A 21,895-nucleotide genomic window follows, 5' to 3' on the forward strand; every position below is an offset into this window, starting at 1 on the left:
ACGGCCTTTGATATACCAGTCGCAGAGCACTGGCTGAAACGAGAAATAGCCCAATCGATCCCAAATCAACCGCGCATCAAGCGAACGCTTTACCACTGACCAATATCCCGCTGCTGCTACTGGTTCAAGAAAAGTGGTGGGCACATCCCCCCCCCCATCCCCGCTTCCTACGCCAGTGATAGTAAAAACAAATGTACTTGAGATTGTATTTTTAAATTTATGCATAGGTCCTTTGTCGAAGAACAACTTTTATTAACGATTTTAACAGTTCAAGAGGGTACCATTTAGAATTAGGAAAAGAGACGCCGTTCAACCATTATGACCGCTTTAACATTTGGAGTATACGCCATATCATCCGTTATGTTATCACACGTTTATAAAACCAAATCAACAAATGATACTTTTAAAAATTAACTTTTATTTTTTAAAAGATAGTAAAAGCAGTGTGTTCTTGGAACTTTTCACAACCGACAAACCGATCACAACCAAATGTCGAAGGCAACAACGGCGTCTACGTCTTCCTTGTATTTCCGTTGCCTCTCTCTTTTCGTTGAATGTAATTTTGCTTTGTGAACAAAAGCTTCAAAGAGGTCCTCTGATCTAAACGACTAAAGGTGTATTTTTTAAGTACTTGTAATTAATACAGCACGGAAACATACTAATACGTAGGGAACATGTAAACCAGGAAGAGGTTTTCACCATGAGGTAGGAAGTAAATTCCATACCGAGCTCTGGTTATAAAATTTATAAGGTAGTCACATTTTCTTTCAGTTAAAACTCAAGACTGGTATTAATCTTGTACAAACTGATTGTTGGTGTCCGCCATATTGAAACGTGTATACGTGTGTATAGGCCTTACCTCTTGGTTTAATTTCGTTTTTAATTTCCTTTTTTGTCAAATTTAGGTCATTGTGGCACACATTTTTTGTTGCTTTTTAAAAATAAAATGATTGTACCTGATCACGAAACGAGGCATAACGTCTCAGTGAAATAATTGTATCAAAATGTAAAAAAAGAAGAAGAAAGAAACAATTTTCAGTGTTCTTCATATGAAAATATAGCAAGAATACTACTTAATTTTAATTTAATTTAATTTAATTTAATTTAATTAATTTAATTAATTTAATTTAATTTAATATTTAATTTAATTTAATTTAAAATTTAATTTAATTTGCCAAATATTAGCCTCAGCTTCTTTAATTCAAAACAACTTATCCAAAATTGTAAGTGCTTTTGTCAATAAACCACCATTTTGAAATACAGAAATGCGTCAACGATATATATTATTAGACAGCGTAACGTTGCACGCGTAAGTTTTCAAAAACTGACTCTTTGCTGTAAATAAGTAATTTCACAAGCGATAATAAACACACACTGTGTTACAGCTTCTCGCACCTATTACTGTTCCTGTGCCTATATCAAAAAAGAGGTTTAGGCACCCACTTTGTTAAACACGTGTCCCTACAGTAGAATGTATGTGGTATAATTAGTCGTACAGTGTTCAGACAAAAAACAAAACGTGGAGGATGTGGAAGTAGACACTTATTCTCTGTCTTGTTTGAACGCATTGACGAACTCCTCGAAGCTGATGTTGCCGTCGCCGTTGACGTCTGCTTGCTTGGTCAAGCGCTCGAACTGCTCGTCGTTGAACTTCCAGCCCTGCTCCTCCAGTTTCGTCCTCAGCTCGCCAGCGGTGATCACTCCGCTTCCGTCAGTGTCAAACTCCTTGAAAGCGGCTTTCAGCTCGGCTTGTCTGAATAAAGCAAGAGAGAAAAAGAGTTGTAATTCATTCGTTTCAACTTATTTTTGGCTTGTCTGAATAAAACAAGAGAGAAAACGAGTTGCAGTTCATTCGTTTCAACTTATTTTTGGCTTGTCTGAATAAAACAAGAGAGAAAACGAGTTGCAGTTCATTCGTTTCAACTTATTTTTAGCTTGTCTGAATAAAACAAGAGAGAAAAAGAGTTGTATTTCATTCGTTTCAACTTATTTTTAGCTTGTCTGAATAAAGCAAGAGAGAAAAAGAGTTGTATTTCATTCGTTTCAAATTATTTTCGACTTGTCTGAATAAAGCAAGAGAAAACGATTTGTAGTTCATTCGTTTCAACTTATTTTCGACTTGTCTGAATACAGCAAGAGAGACACAGAGTTGTACTTCATTCGTTTCAACTTATTTTTGGCTTGAATAAAGCAAGAGAGAAAAAGAGTTGTAGTTCATTCGTTTCAATTTATTTTTGGCTTGTCTGAATGAAAAAAGAGAAGAAAAGAGTTGTACTTCATTCGTTTCAACTTACTTTTGGCTTGTCTGAATAAATCAAGAGAGAAAAAGAGTTATACTTCATTCGTTTCAACTTATTTTTGGCTTGAATAAAGCAAGAGAGAAAAAGAGTTGCAGTTGATTCGTTTCAACTTATTTTTGGCTTGTCTGAATAAAGTAAGAGAGAAAAAGAGTTGTAGTTCATTCGTTTCAACTTACTTTTGGCTTGTCTGAATAAAACATGAGAGAAAAAGAGTTGTAATTTATTCGTTTCAAACTTATTTTTTGGCTTGTCTGAATAAAGCAAGAGAAAAAAAAAGAAGAGAGTTGCAGTCCATTCGTTTCAAACTTATTTTCGTGCTTATATTCAATTGAGGTTCAAGAACGCTGTCCTGGGCACACACCCTTGATCGATCAGCTATCTGGGCTGTCTGTCCAAGACAGTGTGTTAGTGGTTTGTTTGTTGGTGAGAGAGAAGTCGCTGAAGTGGTCTTCTTACACCTACCCATTGCTTCGTTATAACCTGCTCTGGGTGGGTACCGGGCTGCAAACTCGGTACCTAACAGCCGTAACCAGTATTACCAGAGGCTGGAGTTGAAGTTGAGTTGAGACAGAGACAGACAGACAAACAGACAGAGACAGACAGACAGACAGACAGACAGAGAGAGAGAGAGAGAGAGAGGGGGGAGGATACGGAGACCCAGAAACAGAGAGAGAGAGAGAGAGAGAGAGAGAGAGAGAGAGAGAGAGAGAGAGAGAGAGAGAGAGAGAGAGAGAGAGAGAGAGAGAGAGAGAGAGAAGGAGAGAGGGAGGGAGAGAGGAAGTAGAAGAAGTAAAGTGTACTGAAAGGCACTGGACACTTTTAAAGAAGTAGCAAAGTGTTGTAACGTACTGGACAAGTGAAGTAAAGAATAAAAAAATTTAAAGAAAGAGAAGAAAATGGTATTGTAACATACTGGACATTTTTTAAAAGAAGAAGTAGTAATTATATTAGTATTGTAACGTACTGGACACTTTTGGGGTGTTTCAACGTGAGCGCATTTATAAACTCCTCCTCGGTGATCATGTAGTCTTGTTCTCCAACAACACCATCAGCGGCAACGTCAAAAAACATTTCCTGAAATGACATGAAAAAAGGGAACAAATCAAAATCGAGTTTCTTTTGTCTAATGACACCACTAAAGAACACCCAAAAGCATCATCAGGGACCGTATTCACAAAGCTCTCTTAGGCTCTCTTAAGCAACATCATATCGTCTTTGCATGTCATTTTGCATTGCCCTGCGAGATCGCAAAGTTGTGAGAGTTTAGTGAATTAGGTCCCAGTTAATCAATGGTTGATAGATTTTCAACATTTCTTAATTCTGAGTTCAGCCAGCGAACGTTTGGCTAACGCTCGCGAACTATTTGATTCGTGGCCGACGTGGTCATTTGGTATACCGTGAAATGCATAAACGAGTCAGGCGGACGTTTTTCTGCTCGGTCTGGCTGAACTTAGCCCCGATCTTCAGAGTAAACCAGTTACATTTTCCATTAGCTGCAATGGATCTTTTATTACGCGTTTTCCCCAGAGACAAGATGGCACATCACGCTCCTAGATAGCTATAGATTTCACAGTATCATATTTTATACGCCCATTACATTCAAAGATATGCCAGTGAGTTAATGTGTTTGAAATATTAGTTGTCGATTTAAAAAAAAATGTTTAACGACACCGCTAGAGCACATTGATTTATTAATCATCGGACATTGGATGTCAAACATTTGGTTATTTTGACATATAACCACCCGCCACATTTTTCCATTAGTACAAGGGTACTTTTATATGCGCCATCCCACAGACAGGATAACACATACCACGGCCTTTGATATACCAGTCGTGGTGCACTGGCTGGAACAAGAAATAGCCCAATGGGTAGATATCAGATATTTAAAGCGGACATTCATTGCTTATAAAATACGTATTTTCATTGCTACATTTAAAGACAATTACACATTTGTAATTTCTTTGTTTAACGACACCACTAGAGCACATTGATTTATTAATCATCGGCTATAGGATGTCAAGATAATTACTATGCATCCTTACACTGAATAATTCTCGAAAAGTTACCTTAACTAATGAATAGCGAACTTTTGAAAAGCTTTTTACGGGCTTGTGTAGGCCGACTGATTCATGCTTGGAGAGACATTTTGCTCTACTGAACCAGCCCAACAGTCTCATGTATCATGTCAGTGTGACCTCAACCCAGGCACCTCTTGATCTGTACACGTAATTCTGTCGCTGGTGTTTTGACACAACTCATTTTTCTTCCGCCATAAAATAGTTCGGCTGGAAAAGTGTCCCTTTCTTTACTTAACGTACAAACAATGTAGTACAGAAGAATTATAAATTGAAGGACAATACAATCTAGTATTAAAGAGATTTAAAAGTTAAACTTTGTTTTGTTTAACGACACCACTAGAGCACATTTTCTCATGGTATCTCCTCATTGGCCATGGTGCCCCCTTATTTGCCTTGGTACCTTAAATGCTTTCTTTTTCATTTTCCATATAGCCAAGGCAACTTTTATGACTTTATCTTTGCCCCCCTGCCCTCATGTCATGGTACCTTACAATATTATTATTTGAAGCGGCGCAGCATTATTTTTGGTATAGATGGCGCTGCTGTAGCTACGGCGGGATATTAGGAAAGATACAATACGTTGACAAGCAAGAGTCAAAATCGGTCAAAGATTAGTAATGTATTTGTTTTGGCATTATAACCAATGTATTATTATCGTTATTTTTATATACCATCATTTGTGTCCCTATAACCATGCCCCTTTCACCTCTTTCCCCATTATTGTACTCAGAAGGCTGGGAGTGCCATATCGGAACAGGGGTTCAGGCCCTTCGGGCCCTCAAATTTCCATCTCATGTGTCATCGCACTGACAATACCCCCCCCCCCCCAACCCTCACATCACTTTCAAATAAACTCCGCAGGCTCTGCAATGTACGCAAACGATATACTCAACACAACATTAAATTAAACGATTAAATTGCCTTAACCTTGACTTGACCAACTGAAAAGATGCATAAATTCTAGATTATTTTGATTTCCTCAAACACAGGAAGTTCGAGAACATATTCATTCTAATCACGTCTGCTTCGTCATGCTGCTATTTTTTCTTCGCGTATATGAAAGAAAGGTTTTCTAAACGCTATTCTTGTATGTGCACATAGGAAGGTTAAATGTCTGATAAATAACGGTTTTGCAAAACTGACAGGTCGTTAAGTGCAACATGCACACAACTACGGTAAATGTCAAACTTATAATTTAGTTGCCCGATTGCTCATTTTATAAACGGCTATTACAGTCCTGTTGTAGCCTATTTCCGGTTGTCCTGTTGTTGCCGTCATTACATTTCAGGCATCCGGGTCAGAGATGTATTTTAAGTCACATACTAGGACGGCACCGTGTCCAAACTGTGAAAGATAGAGCCTGACTCGAACTTGAGAATTTGTACCGACAGCAATTTTAAAAGATGTTTGATCACCTACGGCAATTTTTGAGCCTACCTGCAGCATTTAAGTCATATTCTAGGACGACACCGTGTCCAAACTGTGAAAGAAAGAGCCACACTCGAATTTAAGATATTTAGTACCTAGAGCAATTTTGAAATACTCACCTGTGGTAACTGTGAGCCTGCCTGCAACATTTTAAACCAGTCACAACAAATAAAAACAAACTTGAAAAGTAAAAAATATTTCTTTGACCCAACTACAATCATTTTTATCCAGCGGCAGTCGTGGTGCACTGGCTGGAAGATAAATAGCCCAATGGGTTCACCGACGGGGATCGATCCTAGACCGACCGCACATCAAGCGTGTGCTTTGCCACTAGGGTACGTCTTATCCCCAATTTTACGGTTAAAGCACGCGGAAACATCTCAGTTACAGCTGTTTAGGCTGTTTATCGACGACAGGAGGCCAATAGTTAGTTGTTAATGGTTAGTGAGAGGGAAGTCGGCGTAGCAGTCCTACAACTCCCCAACGAGCCGTGAAAACTCACTCTGGGTTGGGAGCCGGTACCAGAACCCGTTACTGAACAGCCAATGCCTACAGTAACATACAAACACAGTACCTATCATATTTCTCGTTCCAGCCAGTGCTCCACTACTGGTGTAACAAAGGCCGTGGTATATACTATCCTGTTTTTGGGATGGTGCATATAAAAGATCCCTTGTTGCTAATCGCAAAGAGTAGCCCATGGAGTGGCGACAGCGGGTTTCCTCTCTCATATCTGTGTGGTCCTTAACAATATGTCTAACACCATATAACCGTAAATAAAATGTGTTGAGTGCGTCGTTAAATAAAACAGTTCCTTCCTTTCAATACCTATCAACTTTAACAGGATCGAAAAACATTTAACGACACCACTAGAGCATATTGATTAATTAAAAATCAGCTATTGGATGTCGAACATTTGTTAATTCTGACACTTTGTCTTCAGAGGAAAGCTACAAAATGTTCCCATTAGCTACAAGGGATCTTTTATATTAACAGACAAGACAGCACATGCCACGGCTTTTGATCCACGCGGAGACTGGATGGGACTGGAAAAAACTCCTGTTGGTCCACCGAGAAGATTCGATCCTACTACCCAAGCACCTCAGGCGAGGGATGTGCTTATATAAATCCCTCTCCATGACATGGCACTGAACGAGCTACTCTCGATATACTAAAATCAAAACTTATACTAGTTCTACTACCCTTTACAGTTTAGACTGACCATTCAAAATTTGCGCCAAACTTCCTTCAAATCAAAACTGCGCACCTTTTCTCTTTGGCATATTAACTGCTCCATTCAAAATTCCATAGCACCCCCCCCCCCCCCCCCCCCCCCCGCCTGCTACCGATCCCGGTCGGACTGCTGGTGCTCCCTTGCACCTGCCAGTGCAGGCGGTCCCTCCTCTCCCCCCCCCCCCCCCCCGCAACTTTCTGTCTTGGACGACAGAGCTTGCTCCGCAAGCACTTGCGCCCACGACAGGCGTGCGCTACAACAGCTTGCTCTGAATGTGCACGTTAAACCCTATGGCATGACATGACACATGGCACCACACCACCATCTGTCTGGTCGTTACTTGCAGCAGCTGCTTAATATAGACCGGTTTAGGATAAACTGAAATGCCTTTTCATGTGTTTCTTTGATGATTACAAGTAGGTTGACGCCTGTAGTATTTAAATAACCCATTGGTTTTAAGTTATTTGCCATTTGTAGTACTAAATGACAACTGTGCAAATGCTATTCTTCCACCTATATAACATCAAAATTCTTTTGCCTGGAAGTTAGAAAGCTAATGCAGTTTCTAAAAATAGCTGTTTCATGGCCCTTTCGACACTGTTCTATATTTTTTTTCACAGAATATATTCTCACAAAGAAACTGTATTGAAATTAATTTAAAATTGAATGGTGGTGTGCAACCACAAGATGAATGCGCCATCGAGACTAAGGACACGTGACAGATCATGCTAACACTGGAGTTATTTGCCTACAGGTGCGGGAGAAAACGACAAGGCTCAATGATCACAGTTTACCAGCTGACAACTCGTGAAAGTGACACACCATACCCTTTGATCATTCGCCCGTGACGAATACCTTGTTTTAATGGTTAAAAACCCGAAGCTTGTGTTGTGTTCTGGAAAAATGAAAATGATTAGTAACTTATTATATTATTTATTTTTATGGACAAAAAGCACGATGCTTGGCAGATGTTGTCAAATTTGGCGCCAAAAGCCCTTTAACAATACTGCAAGTGTCATGTGACCCTATCGTGCATACATCTCAAGCCCTGCGTTAAATGGATGCAGGAGAGCTTAACGCTCAACAATGAATATAATACAAGCCCATGGGAACCATATCTTGGGGAGCACATGTTCTAGTGTGTGTGTGTGTGTGGGGGGGGGGGGGGGGTCACAGACTCTAAAGTGTGTGTGTGGGGGAAAGGGAGCACAAGCCATATTTTTACTTTTAAATATACAAATTTGGACAAAAAACCTGTACATTTTCATGAGAGAGAGAGAGAGGGGTGGGGGTGGGGATGGTGCAGAGCCACCCCACCCCAGTCCCCATGTTCCAACGGACCTGTAATAAGACAAGAACTAGAACAATTCGCTCGTGAGATACATTTTAAAAAACATCTCGCTGTAAGATAAATGGTATACAACGGCAAGCCGTGTAATATTCTTTATGTAAAATGTCATTCGTGTGACTTCCTTCTCGACTTTGTTATCAGTCTATGCGGGTGGGGTTCTTTGTGCGTCTTTCATAACTGGCTGAACACTATGACTAAAATACGATGTGACTGGCAACACAACTGTCCCTGAATTATTTCAGTATTTGTCACATGTGGGTGGGCTGAACAGTTACGAGTACATATAACAGCATTAGCCATTGTTGGAAGGAAGGGAAATGTTTTATTTAACGACGCACTCAGCACATTTCATTTACGGATATATGGCGTCAGACATATTTTTACGGACCACACAGTTATATAGAGAGGAAACCCGCTGTCGCCACTTCATAGGCTACTCTTTTCGATTAGCAGCAAGGGATCTTTTATTTGCTACCATCCCATAGACAGGATAGCACATACCACGGCCTTTGATGTACCAGTCGTGGTGCACTGGCTAGAGCGAGAATAGTCATTGTTGGGTAAACCAACCAGTGTAATACTAATATATAATACGATACAACTAGTACATAATGCATTACATGATAATACATGACGCATTCAAATGCAAAGTAAAGCAATGTCATTCAATGCATAATGCAATGGAACGAAAGGCAAGGCAAGGCCATGTAACATACGGCATGGCAATTCGGAGTAGTACAGTGCAACGCAAAACAACTTGCATGGTCCGGGAAGTTTGACAGGCTGAATGCAAGACAAGGTAGTGATAATTTACAAAGTTATTTTGTTTAAATGAAGCAAGAGCTTGCTGAAGGTACGTTTTGTCGAAAGTAGAGAGAGAGAGAGAGAGAGAGAGAGAGAGAGAGAGAGAGAGAGAGAGAGAGAGAGAGAGAGAGAGAGAGAGAGAGAGAAAGAGAGAGTTAGAGAGATGGAGAGAGAAGGAGAGAGAAGAATGAAGAGATAGACATGTGAGAGAGAGAGAGAGAGAGAGAGAGAGAGAGAGAGAGAGAGAGAGAGAGAGAGAGAGAGAGAGAGAGAGAGAGAGATATTGACTTAGCGAGATCTTATTCCTGAATCCATTAATCCACCATAATAATATCTCGACACTGAGTTATAGTCCTAAAACAAACCCAGGTTAAACTGATAGATGTAAAGTAACGGTAAAAGGGAAAGACTGACCGACTGCTATCTATATGTATACGGTACGGTGCCCTGCGCAGATCGATATTCGGACTTAACATCTTGCACCACAGAATCACCAATTAAATAACCACACCATACCTTCAATTCGTCGACACTACAGTGTTGGAACTGTTCTGTCGCCTGCATGCCTTTGACAAATTCAAAACAGCTAACTGTTCCCGCATCGCCTTGCAGTGATGCCATCTGTCGGAAGACTTTTTTGATTTCCTCAATATAGCGTCCAGGGCTCGACATGGTGTTATCGGAGATAGTGGTCAGTCCGTTTCTGTCGAGGGACACACTGCGACTGGCGATTGAAAACAGGAGTCGGCGGCTTGCGATAATCACAAAAGGCTATGGTCATAAAACATTCTAGCCTGGCGTTTCGGTTGCCAGTGAAAGGCAACTCGTGCTATTATATGGTTATGAACAAGACTAGTGGACAATAGAACATAGAAGGAATAACGACTTTACGTAATCTTATAGTGTACGTTTGCATAATGGGAAATGTAGCAGGATACATCAACACAAGAGGAAGAGATTAGTCATCAATCAACATGACCGAAATCCAGATCGCGTTGGATGGTAAGGCGGTGAGAGAGAGAGAGAGAGAGAGAGAGAGAGAGAGAGAGAGAGAGAGAGAGAGAGAGAGAGAGAGAGAGAGAGAGAGAGAGAGAGAGAGAGAGAGAGAGAGAGAGAGAGAGAGAGAGAGAAATGTTTTATTTAACGGTTATATGGCGTCAGACATATGGTTAAGGACCACACATATTCTGAGAGGAAACCTGCTGTCGCCACTACATGGGCTACTCTTTCCGATTAGCAGCAAGGGATCTTTTATTTGCGCTTCCCACAGGCAGAATAGCACAAACCATGGCCTTTGTTGAACCAGTTATGGATAACTGGTCGGTGCAGAGACAGACAGACAGACATACATACAGAGAGAGACAGACAGACATACATACAGAGAGAGACAGACAGACATACATACAGAGAGAGACAGACAGACATACATACAGAGAGAGACAGACAGACATACATACAGAGAGAGACAGACAGACATACATACAGAGAGAGACCATGACAGTACATTCATTTATTAATTATCGACTATTGGATGTCAAACATTTGGTAATTTTGACATATTATAGTCATTGTTCCATTAGTAGCAAGGGATATTTTATATGCAACATCCACAGACAGGAGAGCACATACCACGGTATTTGATATACCAGACGTGGTGCACTGGCTGGAACTAGAGATAGCCCAATGGGTCCACTGGCGGAGATTGATCCTAGACGGATACCGCATTAGGCGAGCGCTTTACCACTGGGCTACGTCCCGCCCCACACATACAACAGTTGCGAGACGTTACACGAACAACGAGAACCAGAGGTGAGCTACACAGGACGGCATTCAGGAGAAGTTGTATTGGACCAGAGGTGAGCTACAGAGGACGGCATTCAGGAGAAGTTGTATTGGACCAGAGGTGAGCTACACAGGACGGCATTCAGGAGAAGTTGTATTGGACCAGAGGTGAGCTACAGAGGACGGCATTCAGGAGAAGTTGTATTGGACCAGAGGTGAGCTACAGAGGACGGCATTCAGGAGAAGTTGTATTGGACCAGAGGTGAGCTACACATGACGGCACTCAGGGGAAGTTGTATTGGACCAGAGGTGAGCTACACAGGACGGCATTCCGGAGAAGTTGTATTGGACCAGAGGTGAGCTACACAGGACGGCATTCCGGAGAAGTTGTATTGGACCAGAGGTGAGCTACACATGACGGCATTCAGGAGAAGTTGTATTGGACCAGAGGTGAGCTACAGCGGACGGCATTCAGGAGAAGTTGTATTGGACCAGAGGTGAGCTACACAGGACGGCATTTATTTAGTGTACAGTTGCCATTCAAAGCACCCCGGAAGCTATTAAAATGAGCATAAGATAACAACAGAAAATGCAAATGCGATTTCAGCGTCACATACAACAGCTGCGAGACGCTACATGAACAACGAGAACGGCATTCAGGAGAAACCGACCGCGCATCAAGCAAACGCTTTACCACTGGGTTTCGTCCCTTCCCCAATATACACTACACTGCCTTATAAACGCGCCTCTGAGTAAATTTTTTTTTCATAATTCTCCCTTTGCCTTTGCCTTTGACAAATTTAAACTACTTGTCCTTTTTATCATTTTGTCACCCCTCTACAAAATCCTGGATCCGCCCCTGCTTTTGATAGTTCATTTATACAACACGAGAATGAACCGCGCACAGGTTTGTTATGTTTAACGTCACCACTAGAAAACATTGATTTATTAATCGTCAGCTATTGGATGTCAAACATTTGGGAATTTTGATATAACGTAGTCTTAGAGAATAAACCGGCTAAATTTTCCATTAGTAACAAGGGATCTTTTATATGCACCATACCAAAGACCAGATATCACATACCACTGCCTTTGATATACCAGTCGTGGTGCACTAGCTGGAACGAGAAATAGCCCAACGGGTCCACCGATGAGTATGAGTATGAGAATTTTTATTGACGAAAAGAACGAAGCTTGGCAGACGCTTGGCGCCAAAAGCCCTTTAACAATATTGCAAGTGTCATGTGACCCTTTCCTGCATACAGTTCATGCCTTGCGTTAAATTTATGACAGAGAGAGAGAGAGAGAGAGAGAGAGAGAGAGAGAGAGAGAGAGAGAGAGAGAGAGAGAGATACGGCGAGAGAAATACGGCGAGAGAGAGAGAGCGAGATAAATACGGCAAGATAGAGAAAGACGACGAGAGAGAGAATACGGGGAGATAGAGAAAGACGACGAGAGAGAGAAAAGAGGGAGAGGGAGAGAGAGAGAGAGAGAGAGAGAGAGAGAGAGAGAGAGAGAGAGAGAGAGAGAGAGAGAGGCCGAGACCGACCGACCGACTTAGAGAGATCTTATTCCTGAATCCGTTAATCCACCACAATAATGTCTCGACACCTATAGTTATATCAGTATGCTCTAGTGGTGTCGTTAAACAAAACAAACCTTTAACCTATAGTCATAGCCCTCAAACACAGGTGACACTCATACATGTAAACTAACAGCGGTGTTCGTATCGCCCAGGTAACAGTTACTGTGACTTACCTTCAATTCATCCACCGACATATGCGAAAATTGCTCTTCGGCTTGCATACCCGTAACAAACTCAAAACAGCTTATCGTTGTGGGGTCGTCATGTTTTCCAGCCAGTCGCTGAAATACGGACTTGATGGTCTTAATACTGTTCTCTAGAGCTTTATCTGAAGCCATGATGTATCCGCAGAAGTTAGAAGGATTGTCTTTTTTTTAAAACGAAAACAAGTGTAACAGTCGGTAAAGTTCGTGCTTTGACAGTGACCCGAAGAGTGACGACGAGAGAGCGGAGACGGGAATCTATATTTATATACGTAAGGAGGAGGCGACAATTCCCGAGGCAACAGCTCAGTGCGTGGTAAATTCAGTTCATAAAAGCAATTCAGCTGTGGCGATCTGTCGTGCAAAGTGACTAACGAATAGAAAAGTAGGGGCGCGTTGAGAATGTATGTTCGTAGAGGAAAGTACAAATTCTGAGTTCGTCTTAAAATTAGATACATGTGTCACATAGGAAAAATCCCAACATTATTGAGTACTTCAAACTTGTTAATGATGACATCGAACAGAAATGCTAAGGACAAGAGTCACACAGATGCCTACATGGAATTCAAAGAAAAAACCCTAATATAAATCTTTATTTTTCTTTCATTAACGTGTTTCCGTACTCATATCCAATTAAGGTTCAAACACGCTATCTTCTGGGTTGTCTGTCCAGGACAGTGGGTTAGTTGTTAGCGGTTAGTTGTTAGTGAGAGAAAAGAAGGTGTAGTAGTCTTACACCTACCCAATGAGTCGTTAAAACTCGCTCTGGGTGAGAGCCGGTACCGGGATGCGAACTCAGTACCTACCAGCCTTATGTCCGATGGCTTAACCACGACATCACGAATCACGCTTGGAGAACCAGACATTTGAACAAAGGTGAAAAATAGTTGTGCACAGAACAGCTGTTGGTTGTTATTGATCATATTGAAATAACAATAAGTACATTAATGTTACATGCAGTACAGCGTGTTGTAAATGATTCATCTTGTATGTGGGCAATCGTTACATGGCTGTTCTCAACATACCAACCATGGGATTTAAATACGTCTGTCCTACGTCCAACCATTGACCTTGCTAGGAAATGTTTTTTTTTTATTTAACGACGCACTCAACACATTTTATTTACGGTTTATGGCGTCAGACATATGGTTAAGAAACCCGTTGTCGCCACTTCATGGGCTACTCTTTTCGATTAGCAGCAAGGGATATTTCATATGCACCATCCCACAGACAGGGTAGTACATACCACGACTTTTTGATATACCAGTCGTGGTGCACTGGCTGGAACGAGAAATATCCCAATGGGCCCACCGACGGGGATCGATCCTGGACCAACCGCGCATTAAGCGAACGCTGTACCAATGAGCTTCGTCCCGTCCCTTGGCTTTGCTAGAGACTGGGCACAGGACGGACGTGCTTGGACCTTGATTAGATATAGGCACATACAAGAGACACGGATTTAAATATCCATTCGTTTTACTTCAATCTTCCTGTTAGTGGAAATATCTAAAGCGACATACCCTAGTTTTAAGAAACGCGCGTTCGTCTAAGAAGTAATGGTTAAATAGACATGCTCAAGTTATTTTTGATGGTATTTTCCCTATTTAAATATCACATACTTTAGCTTCTCTCTGTTATAACCATATCCAAATATGTGTTGCAGATTCGTAGATTAACTAAAACTTGGTGTCCATTTTTACGGGCTGAAACTAGGGTCTGCACCTTTAATATTTTATTAATTTGTAATTAATGTGAGAAATAAATAAATAAGATAGCGTAGCGCGACGTAGTGACGCGGTGCATTGTGTTCACTTTCAGAGATTGAAATTTCTCGCAACATAGTACAATTAATGTTATTGCAGATCATACATATAAAAGTCTACACTCTTGAAACATTTTCATTTGCCATCAAAGTACACGCAGCTGACTTACGCTGCGCCTCGCCTACGTTATAGTCTGTCTCCTTTATTATCTATATTCTTTGTCATCCAATAGCTGTTGTATTTTTGTGCTGGGGTGTCGTTAAACATTAATTAATTAATTCATTCATTCATTCATTCATTCATTCATTCCAATATTATTTTCCAGAGGCATGTTCAGGAGTGCGAGCGCTCGCGGTCGCAACCTAGACTGATTTTTGCGCCTAACGATGAATTTGATATGATAGAAGCCGATGATATACCAGTCAAATATTTCGCGAGCGCTCGGCCCCCTGAAGACGCACAAAAATAACTGGGCCGAGTTTAGCCAGACCGAACAGAAAAACGTCCGCTAGACTGGTTTATGCGCTTCACTTTAAACCAAATGACTAATTCAAGAACCAGTCGAAATAGTAATTGTTCGCAAACAGCTGGCTGGACTTAGGACTGACTTACTTTGATTTCATCTACAGTCTGGTTGGACTTGGGGCTGACTTACCTTGATTTCATCTACAGTCTGGTTGGACTTAGGGCTGACTTACTTTGATTTCATCTACAGTCTGGTTGGACTTGGGGCTGACTTACCTTGATTTCATCTACAGTCTGGTTGGACTTAGGGCTGACTTACTTTGATTTCATCTACAGTCTGGTTGGACTTGGGGCTGACTTACCTTGATTTCATCTACAGTCTGGCTGGACTTAGGGCTAACTTACTTTGATTTCATCTACAGTCTGGTTGGACTTGGGGCTGACTTACTTTGATTTCATCTACAGTCTGGTTGGACTTAGGGCTGACTTACCTTGATTTCATCCACAGTCTGGCTGGACTTAGGGCTGACTTACTTTGATTTCATCCACAGTCTGGTTGGACTTAGGGCTGACTTACTTTGATTTCATCCACAGTCTGGTTGGACTTAAAGCTGACTTACCTTGATTTCATCCACAGTCTGGTTGGACTTAGGACTGACGTACCTTGATTTCATCTACAATCTGGCTGGACTTAAGGCCGACTTACCTTGATTTCATCTACAGTCTGGTTGGACTTGGGGCTGACTTACCTTGATTTCATCCACAGTCTGGTTGGACTTGGGGCTGACTTACTTTGATTTCATCTACAGTCTGGTTGGACTTGGTGCTGACTTACTTTGATTTCATCTACAGTCTGGTTGGACTTAGGGCTGACTTACCTTGATTTCATCTACAGTCTGGCTGGACTTAGGGCTGACTTACCTTGATTTCATCTACAGTCTGGTTGGACTTGGGGCTGACTTACTTTGATTTCATCCACAGTCTGGTTGGACTTAGGGCTGACTTACCTTGATTTCATCTACAGTCTGGCTGGACTTAGGGCTGACTTACCTTGATTTCATCCACAGTCTGGTTGGACTTAGGGCTGACTTACTTTGATTTCATCCACAGTCTGGTTGGACTTAAAGCTGACTTACCTTGATTTCATCCACAGTCTGGTTGGACTTAGGACTGACGTACCTTGATTTCATCTACAATCTGGCTGGACTTAAGGCCGACTTACCTTGATTTCATCTACAGTCTGGTTGGACTTGGGGCTGACTTACCTTGATTTCATCCACAGTCTGGTTGGACTTGGGGCTGACTTACTTTGATTTCATCTACAGTCTGGTTGGACTTGGTGCTGACTTACTTTGATTTCATCTACAGTCTGGTTGGACTTAGGGCTGACTTACCTTGATTTCATCTACAGTCTGGCTGGACTTAGGGCTGACTTACCTTGATTTCATCTACAGTCTGGTTGGACTTGGGGCTGACTTACTTTGATTTCATCCACAGTCTGGTTGGACTTAGGGCTGACTTACCTTGATTTCATCTACAGTCTGGCTGGACTTAGGGCTGACTTACCTTGATTTCATCCACAGTCTGGTTGGACTTAGGGCTGACTTACTTTGATTTCATCCACAGTCTGGTTGGACTTAAAGCTGACTTACCTTGATTTCATCCACAGTCTGGTTGGACTTAGGACTGACGTACCTTGATTTCATCTACAATCTGGCTGGACTTAAGGCCGACTTACCTTGATTTCATCCACAGTCATGTGTTCAAACTGCGGGTCGGCCTGCATACCCGAAACGAACTCAAAACAGGTTATAGAGGTAGGGTCTTCATGCTTCCCTGCCAAGCGCTTGAATACCGCCCTTATCTTCTTAACAGATCTGTCCAAAGGTGCTTCACTGGCCATGATGCTTACTTTCTTTTTTAAACTTAAAAAAAAACCTTATTTAAACTCCTTTTTGAAGAACAAAGTTAGCAGTTGTTGCGTTCGTCAGTGAATGGCGACGGAAACCAAACTGAGTGAAATATATAAAGAACAAACACCCCGGCAATAGCCTTTTTTTCTGCGACATAAAACCAACAAACCAGTTTGGTGTTTGTGATGCAAAGTAACTAGCAAATACACGAACAGTAGGTACGTTCGGAATGCACGTTGGTGGAGTAGGCTAATGTACACATGGTTCTCAGTCGGTTTAGCTTTTCAAAACTGGGCCACACAAAGAACATTTTAATTCAAACAAAACCTGAAAAACAGAATGAAAGAAGGGGGGGGGGGGAGGGGGGAGACAAATAAAAATAATAATTTAATGACATCTCAGGGCATTGTTATTAACCGTTAGTAGATGGCTAAAACAAGGCAATTGTGATTCGTGATTTAAAATGTTAGAAAAGAAACATGAATTATTATAATTTAGGCCACGCCCATCGGGCTTTTCTATTTCTGTATCTGTGAATTTGCGCAATGAATGATACCCTCATACATCTAAGATGGACAGACAGGCAGGCAGGCTTGCAGGAACGTAAGAGAGCTGATGTGGGCAGCAGCAAGCAAATAAGTGGGTGGGCAGATGAATGGGTGGGCCAACAGCAAGGCAGACTTGCATGTGGGCAGGAAATCATCTAGCGAGCCCACAACACAAGACCAGAATGTATTTACACTCGGGCCGTTGAACAACAGCAAAGGACGAATATATACTTATACAAGTTATAACATTCACGTGACAAGACGGTTATAACAATCAGATAGAAAATTTGTTTTTAAAACACCAATATAGCACAATGATTTATTAATCATCGGCTACTGGATGTCAAAATATGGTCATTACATTTCATATGTAGCAAGGGACTATATGTCAATATTACCAAATGTTTGATACCCAATAGCCAATGATTAATAAATCAATGTGCTCTAGTGGTGTCGTTAAACAAAACAAACTTCTTCTTCTTAAGGCGATCTTAGCATTAAGATCGCTTCGTGAAACGAGGCTCAGGGCAGTGTTAATGGTCAGTTGTTAGTGGTTGATAATTGTCCAAGTAAACCTTTGAAACAACTCACTGAGAGACGGTAGGACCCCATATATCTTACTCTGGATCCGCCTCTGAGATTGATCCTGCCTATTTCCTCAAACATGAACAAATGAAAGGTGTTTGTGTATGGGACAGCTGTAGCAAATTATTGACAATATTGAAAGTATAATAACTTCACATTCCATGCAGTTTTCTTTTCCCTGGCTATTGTACGAAGCAGTATTACTCATATAACATATTTGATAGCTAGAGGATACCAGAGCCATAAAATTGTGACGCAAAAAGAAAAGAAAAGGCATTTGCATTAAAAAGTGGCAAATGTACACTAAATAGCTTTACATGTGTGAATTTATGTTACGTGGACCATAGCATAATTAGTATTCACACAATTAAACAATGTCAAGTGTTATTATAGCCCGAGTACTCTGCCGTTTGAGAGCTAGACGGACATGTGAACAGTTATGATCGCTCTCTTCTGTAAGAGATATGTATACAGCGAAAACACTGAATTGCTGCCTACCAAACGATAAGCAAAGATTCCCGCTCGATTACAACAATAACCCTGTTTCACGTTTGACGCTAAATACCTTTACACTGATCATCTTCGAGTATATAATATAAATAACAAATATTTGACATATTAATCACTAATACACACACTACAGGAAGAAACCCGTAAGCACCTACGTATTTAACCGGAACATGATTGAAAGGGGCGAGGGGCGGTCGGGTTTCCTCTTGTGGTGTGTGTATTAGTGGTTACTGTGTGAAATATTTGTTATCGGCGAACTCGAAAATGACCAATGCACGTCTGGAAACGTATGCGGTCAGCCGCAGTGAAAAACATCGCACATGGTTTATATATGTCCAAAACGCAAGCCGCAGACGCAAGTCTATAGGAGCCTTAGATACTATTTATCTTACAACTCGTTGCTTATAACCATATCTATCTCGCTTTCACACGTTAGATATGTTTTAAATCAAGTCGAGGTACGATAAATGTAGTAGTTAAAAATTAAACTGGCCTAGTTATTATCCATATGTTAGATACCAAAAGGCCGTAGTTTTAACATTGTGCTGAGGTGTTGTTAAACAAATATTCTGTATCTTTGATTCCGTCCCAACCAGAGCTTCACGACTGATGAAATATCAAAGTCCGTGGTACGTGTCTATGGGAACACGTATGCAAAAGATCCGATGCTGCTATTCTGTAGGTGTAACCCATGTGGCGGCAAGCGCGAGGTCTAGTTCAGTAGGTAGAGCGCTCGCCCGAGATGCTTGGGTCGTAGGATCGATCCCCACTTGGATCAACCATTACCCTGCAACTGATCCATCAAAGTCCGTGGTATGTACTGTCCTGTCTGTAGATAAACGCATATAAACGACCCCTTGCTGCTAATATAAAAACATGTAGGGGTTCCCTATAAAGATTATATGTAAGAAATTGTCCAATGATTAACACAAAATTAATAAATTCAATCCCCAATGTGCTCTAGTGGTGTCGTAAAACAAAACAAACTTTTAACTTTTTCTGTAACGGCAACGTGTGTCCTCTCATATAATTGTCAAAATAACCGTAAATTTAAAACCACGTGGCCGCTGTGTAAAACGTACTAAAGGTGTCGTTAACTACCAGGACACATTTCTTTCCTTTCCTTATTTTGGTGTGTTACAACACGAAGTATCAGCCACAGGACTTCGTGAAGTTGGTCCCGCCTACAGCAGACTAGACGTCAAGGAAGATGAAGTTGTTTTACAATACGTCTGTTCAAACACTCGTGTGCGTTATTGAAAGCAATGTGATCTGGCCTTTCTTTCCACTCGGAATGGTATTTGCTCAACCTCAGCGACAATCAGAATACCACCATGAATAGGCCTACTTATATCTTACAAAGAAGAAACCTTTCAATTCAGATAGAACAGGTTTCCTGTGTCGAAGAAACTAACATAAATAAAATTTAAAAAACCCATCTGAGCCAATATTTATAAAATTACAGTCTGGAATAAAGAATGAAGCATTGAGTCTTCTCTCAAATTGCATTCAGTTTTATAAATTTACTAGATTAGGTTTGCTGACCTTACAATAACATGACCGCCGTGTAGATAGCCAATCCTAATTAATACACGACTGTCGTGTATATAGTCACTTCTGTGTTAAGTAACAAAGATGGCGGTTTCCATTACGGTTGTATTTACGGAATTCATCTTTGTACGCAATAGTTAGCACGATGTGTGTACGGTAGTGGACCGGACATTAGCGCAAAAATATCTTTTTGAAGTGCCGTATCGGGTAAGTACAAAGAAGATAATCGGCAGTACAAATCAAAAGAGGAGAAACGGCCAGGACGATCGGAACCTGATTACAGACTTTTAACAATGTGCCAAGTAGGAAAACGAGGCATTTCGTCGTCTATGCTTATTTTATACAGAACACTAGAGCACATTGATTTCTTAATCGTCGTCTTAATTCTAATATATCGTCTAAGAAGAAACCCGCTACATTTTTTTTTGGATCATTTATACTGACTTTCACACAGACAGGTCAGCACATACCACGGCCTTTGTAATACCGAATGAGCTAGATCCAACCCCATAGAAAGTCTAGGCATATAACCAGTTACTTTGCAAAGTCTAGTTTTATATTAAGTCGGTTACATTTTTAACTGACATGTGAGACATATTTCTATAACTCTTAGGTAATATTTATATAAAATGTGAATATACCACAAGCAAATTCTAAATTAACTGTTTGATAATGTTGATATAAAACACTAGAACATGATTTGCTGGGGGTTTTATGGTGTTTTTTCTTTTAATTTGCACGTATAGAAATAAGAAATAATTTAGCTAAAAAGGAGATCATCTGTAATAACAATTTGAATTTTGTTATCATTATATTGACGGTCTTATATCAGGAACAGAGTAGTTGATCATCGATGTTTTAAAAAATAAATTATAAACTCACCAATGAAAAGCCAAAATAACTTCATCTTTGGACAACATAAAGGAACATGTCATAGACCTACATTAAAAGACATGATCTTACCTTTTTAACGATTGACTTGTATTTGAATGTCGCAACGTCTAAAATACTTTGGAAAAAAATATTTATTAGTTTAAAAAACACACACCAAAACCTCAAAACAAACAAAGAAGAAAAACACTTCAACAAAATCACAATTCCAAAAAAAAACCTTAAAAAAAGAAGAGGAAAAACAAAGAAAACCCAAAAGAAATAAAGAAAACAACAACAAAACAAACAAACAAACAATAAATAAATAAATAAAGCCTTCGATATATCCCCACCAATTTTATGCCAGGTTTTTTTCCAGTCGATTGGATCCGAGACAGTTCTACTCGGGCTATCTGGTCATGTGGAGGGACTATCGATGTCAAGCAAAGACTGGTCGTCCAGCGGCGCCCTTCAAGCACCAGTGTCTAGCAGACTATCATATATAATATCGTCCTTGATTGGTTGTTAACACTGGCGCGTGTGCATGAGGTGGGGAAGGGGTGAGGAGACACCAAGCGAATTTGTTTTCTTTTTTCAATATATTTTCAGGGGAACGATGACCTAAATCCCACTAAAAGCTTCGTTCTCCACAGTCTATACCCACTCCCCCCATCACCTGCACTATTCCCTGCACAATAGCCTGAAACACAACATGACTATTGACTGGGAAACGTCACGGATGGATAATAAAACATCATAAACGTACGCAATACATCTGTTTAAATGAAATCAAATGATGTGACTCATATGACAGGTGAAATTTCAACATTCAGTAAAACATAACCATTTAGTTCAGTGGTTTATTTTCATACTAGTATTGCAGTAAGTTTTTTCCAAGATAAGACCAGACGGCATAATATAT

The 21,895-nt window shown here is 40.7% G+C and overlaps 1 protein-coding gene across 3 annotated transcripts; it reads right to left on the reverse strand.

Moving 5' to 3' along the window:
- Nucleotides 1-398: 398 nt before the first annotated feature.
- Nucleotides 399-16,936, reverse strand: LOC121380509 (calmodulin-2/4-like). Of its 3 annotated transcripts, none has more exons than XM_041509348.1 (3): nt 16,735-16,936; nt 3,265-3,374; nt 399-1,753 (listed from the first exon to the last, which is right to left on the reverse strand). In XM_041509348.1, exons 1-3 carry the CDS (start codon nt 16,897-16,899, stop codon nt 1,543-1,545), a joined length of 486 nt encoding a protein of 161 aa, XP_041365282.1. In that variant the 5' UTR covers nt 16,900-16,936; the 3' UTR covers nt 399-1,542. The 3 variants fall into 3 exon arrangements, with proteins under 3 accessions (XP_041365282.1, XP_041365281.1, XP_041365283.1); XM_041509347.1 differs by lacking the exon at nt 16,735-16,936 and adding an exon at nt 12,739-13,024; XM_041509349.1 differs by lacking the exon at nt 16,735-16,936 and adding an exon at nt 9,715-9,939.
- Between the last annotated feature and the right edge of the window lie 4,959 nt (nt 16,937-21,895).

The sequence above is a fragment of the Gigantopelta aegis genome, chromosome 9, assembly GCF_016097555.1.
Source record: "Gigantopelta aegis isolate Gae_Host chromosome 9, Gae_host_genome, whole genome shotgun sequence".
NCBI classification, from domain to species: Eukaryota; Metazoa; Mollusca; class Gastropoda; order Neomphalida; family Peltospiridae; genus Gigantopelta; species Gigantopelta aegis.

Excerpts from the sequence above, each read along its gene's own strand:
- LOC121380509 (XM_041509348.1), bottom strand. The coding sequence starts at position 16,899 with ATGGCCAGTGAAGCACCTTTGGACAGATCTGTTAAGAAGATAAGGGCG. Across the intron at positions 3,375-16,734 it reads TGACTGTGGATGAAATCAAG|GAAATGTTTTTTGACGTTGC; the intron begins GTAAGTCGGCCT and ends ATGTCATTTCAG. Across the intron at positions 1,754-3,264 it reads AAACACCCCAAAAGTGTCCA|ACAAGCCGAGCTGAAAGCCG; the intron begins GTACGTTACAAT and ends TGCTTTATTCAG.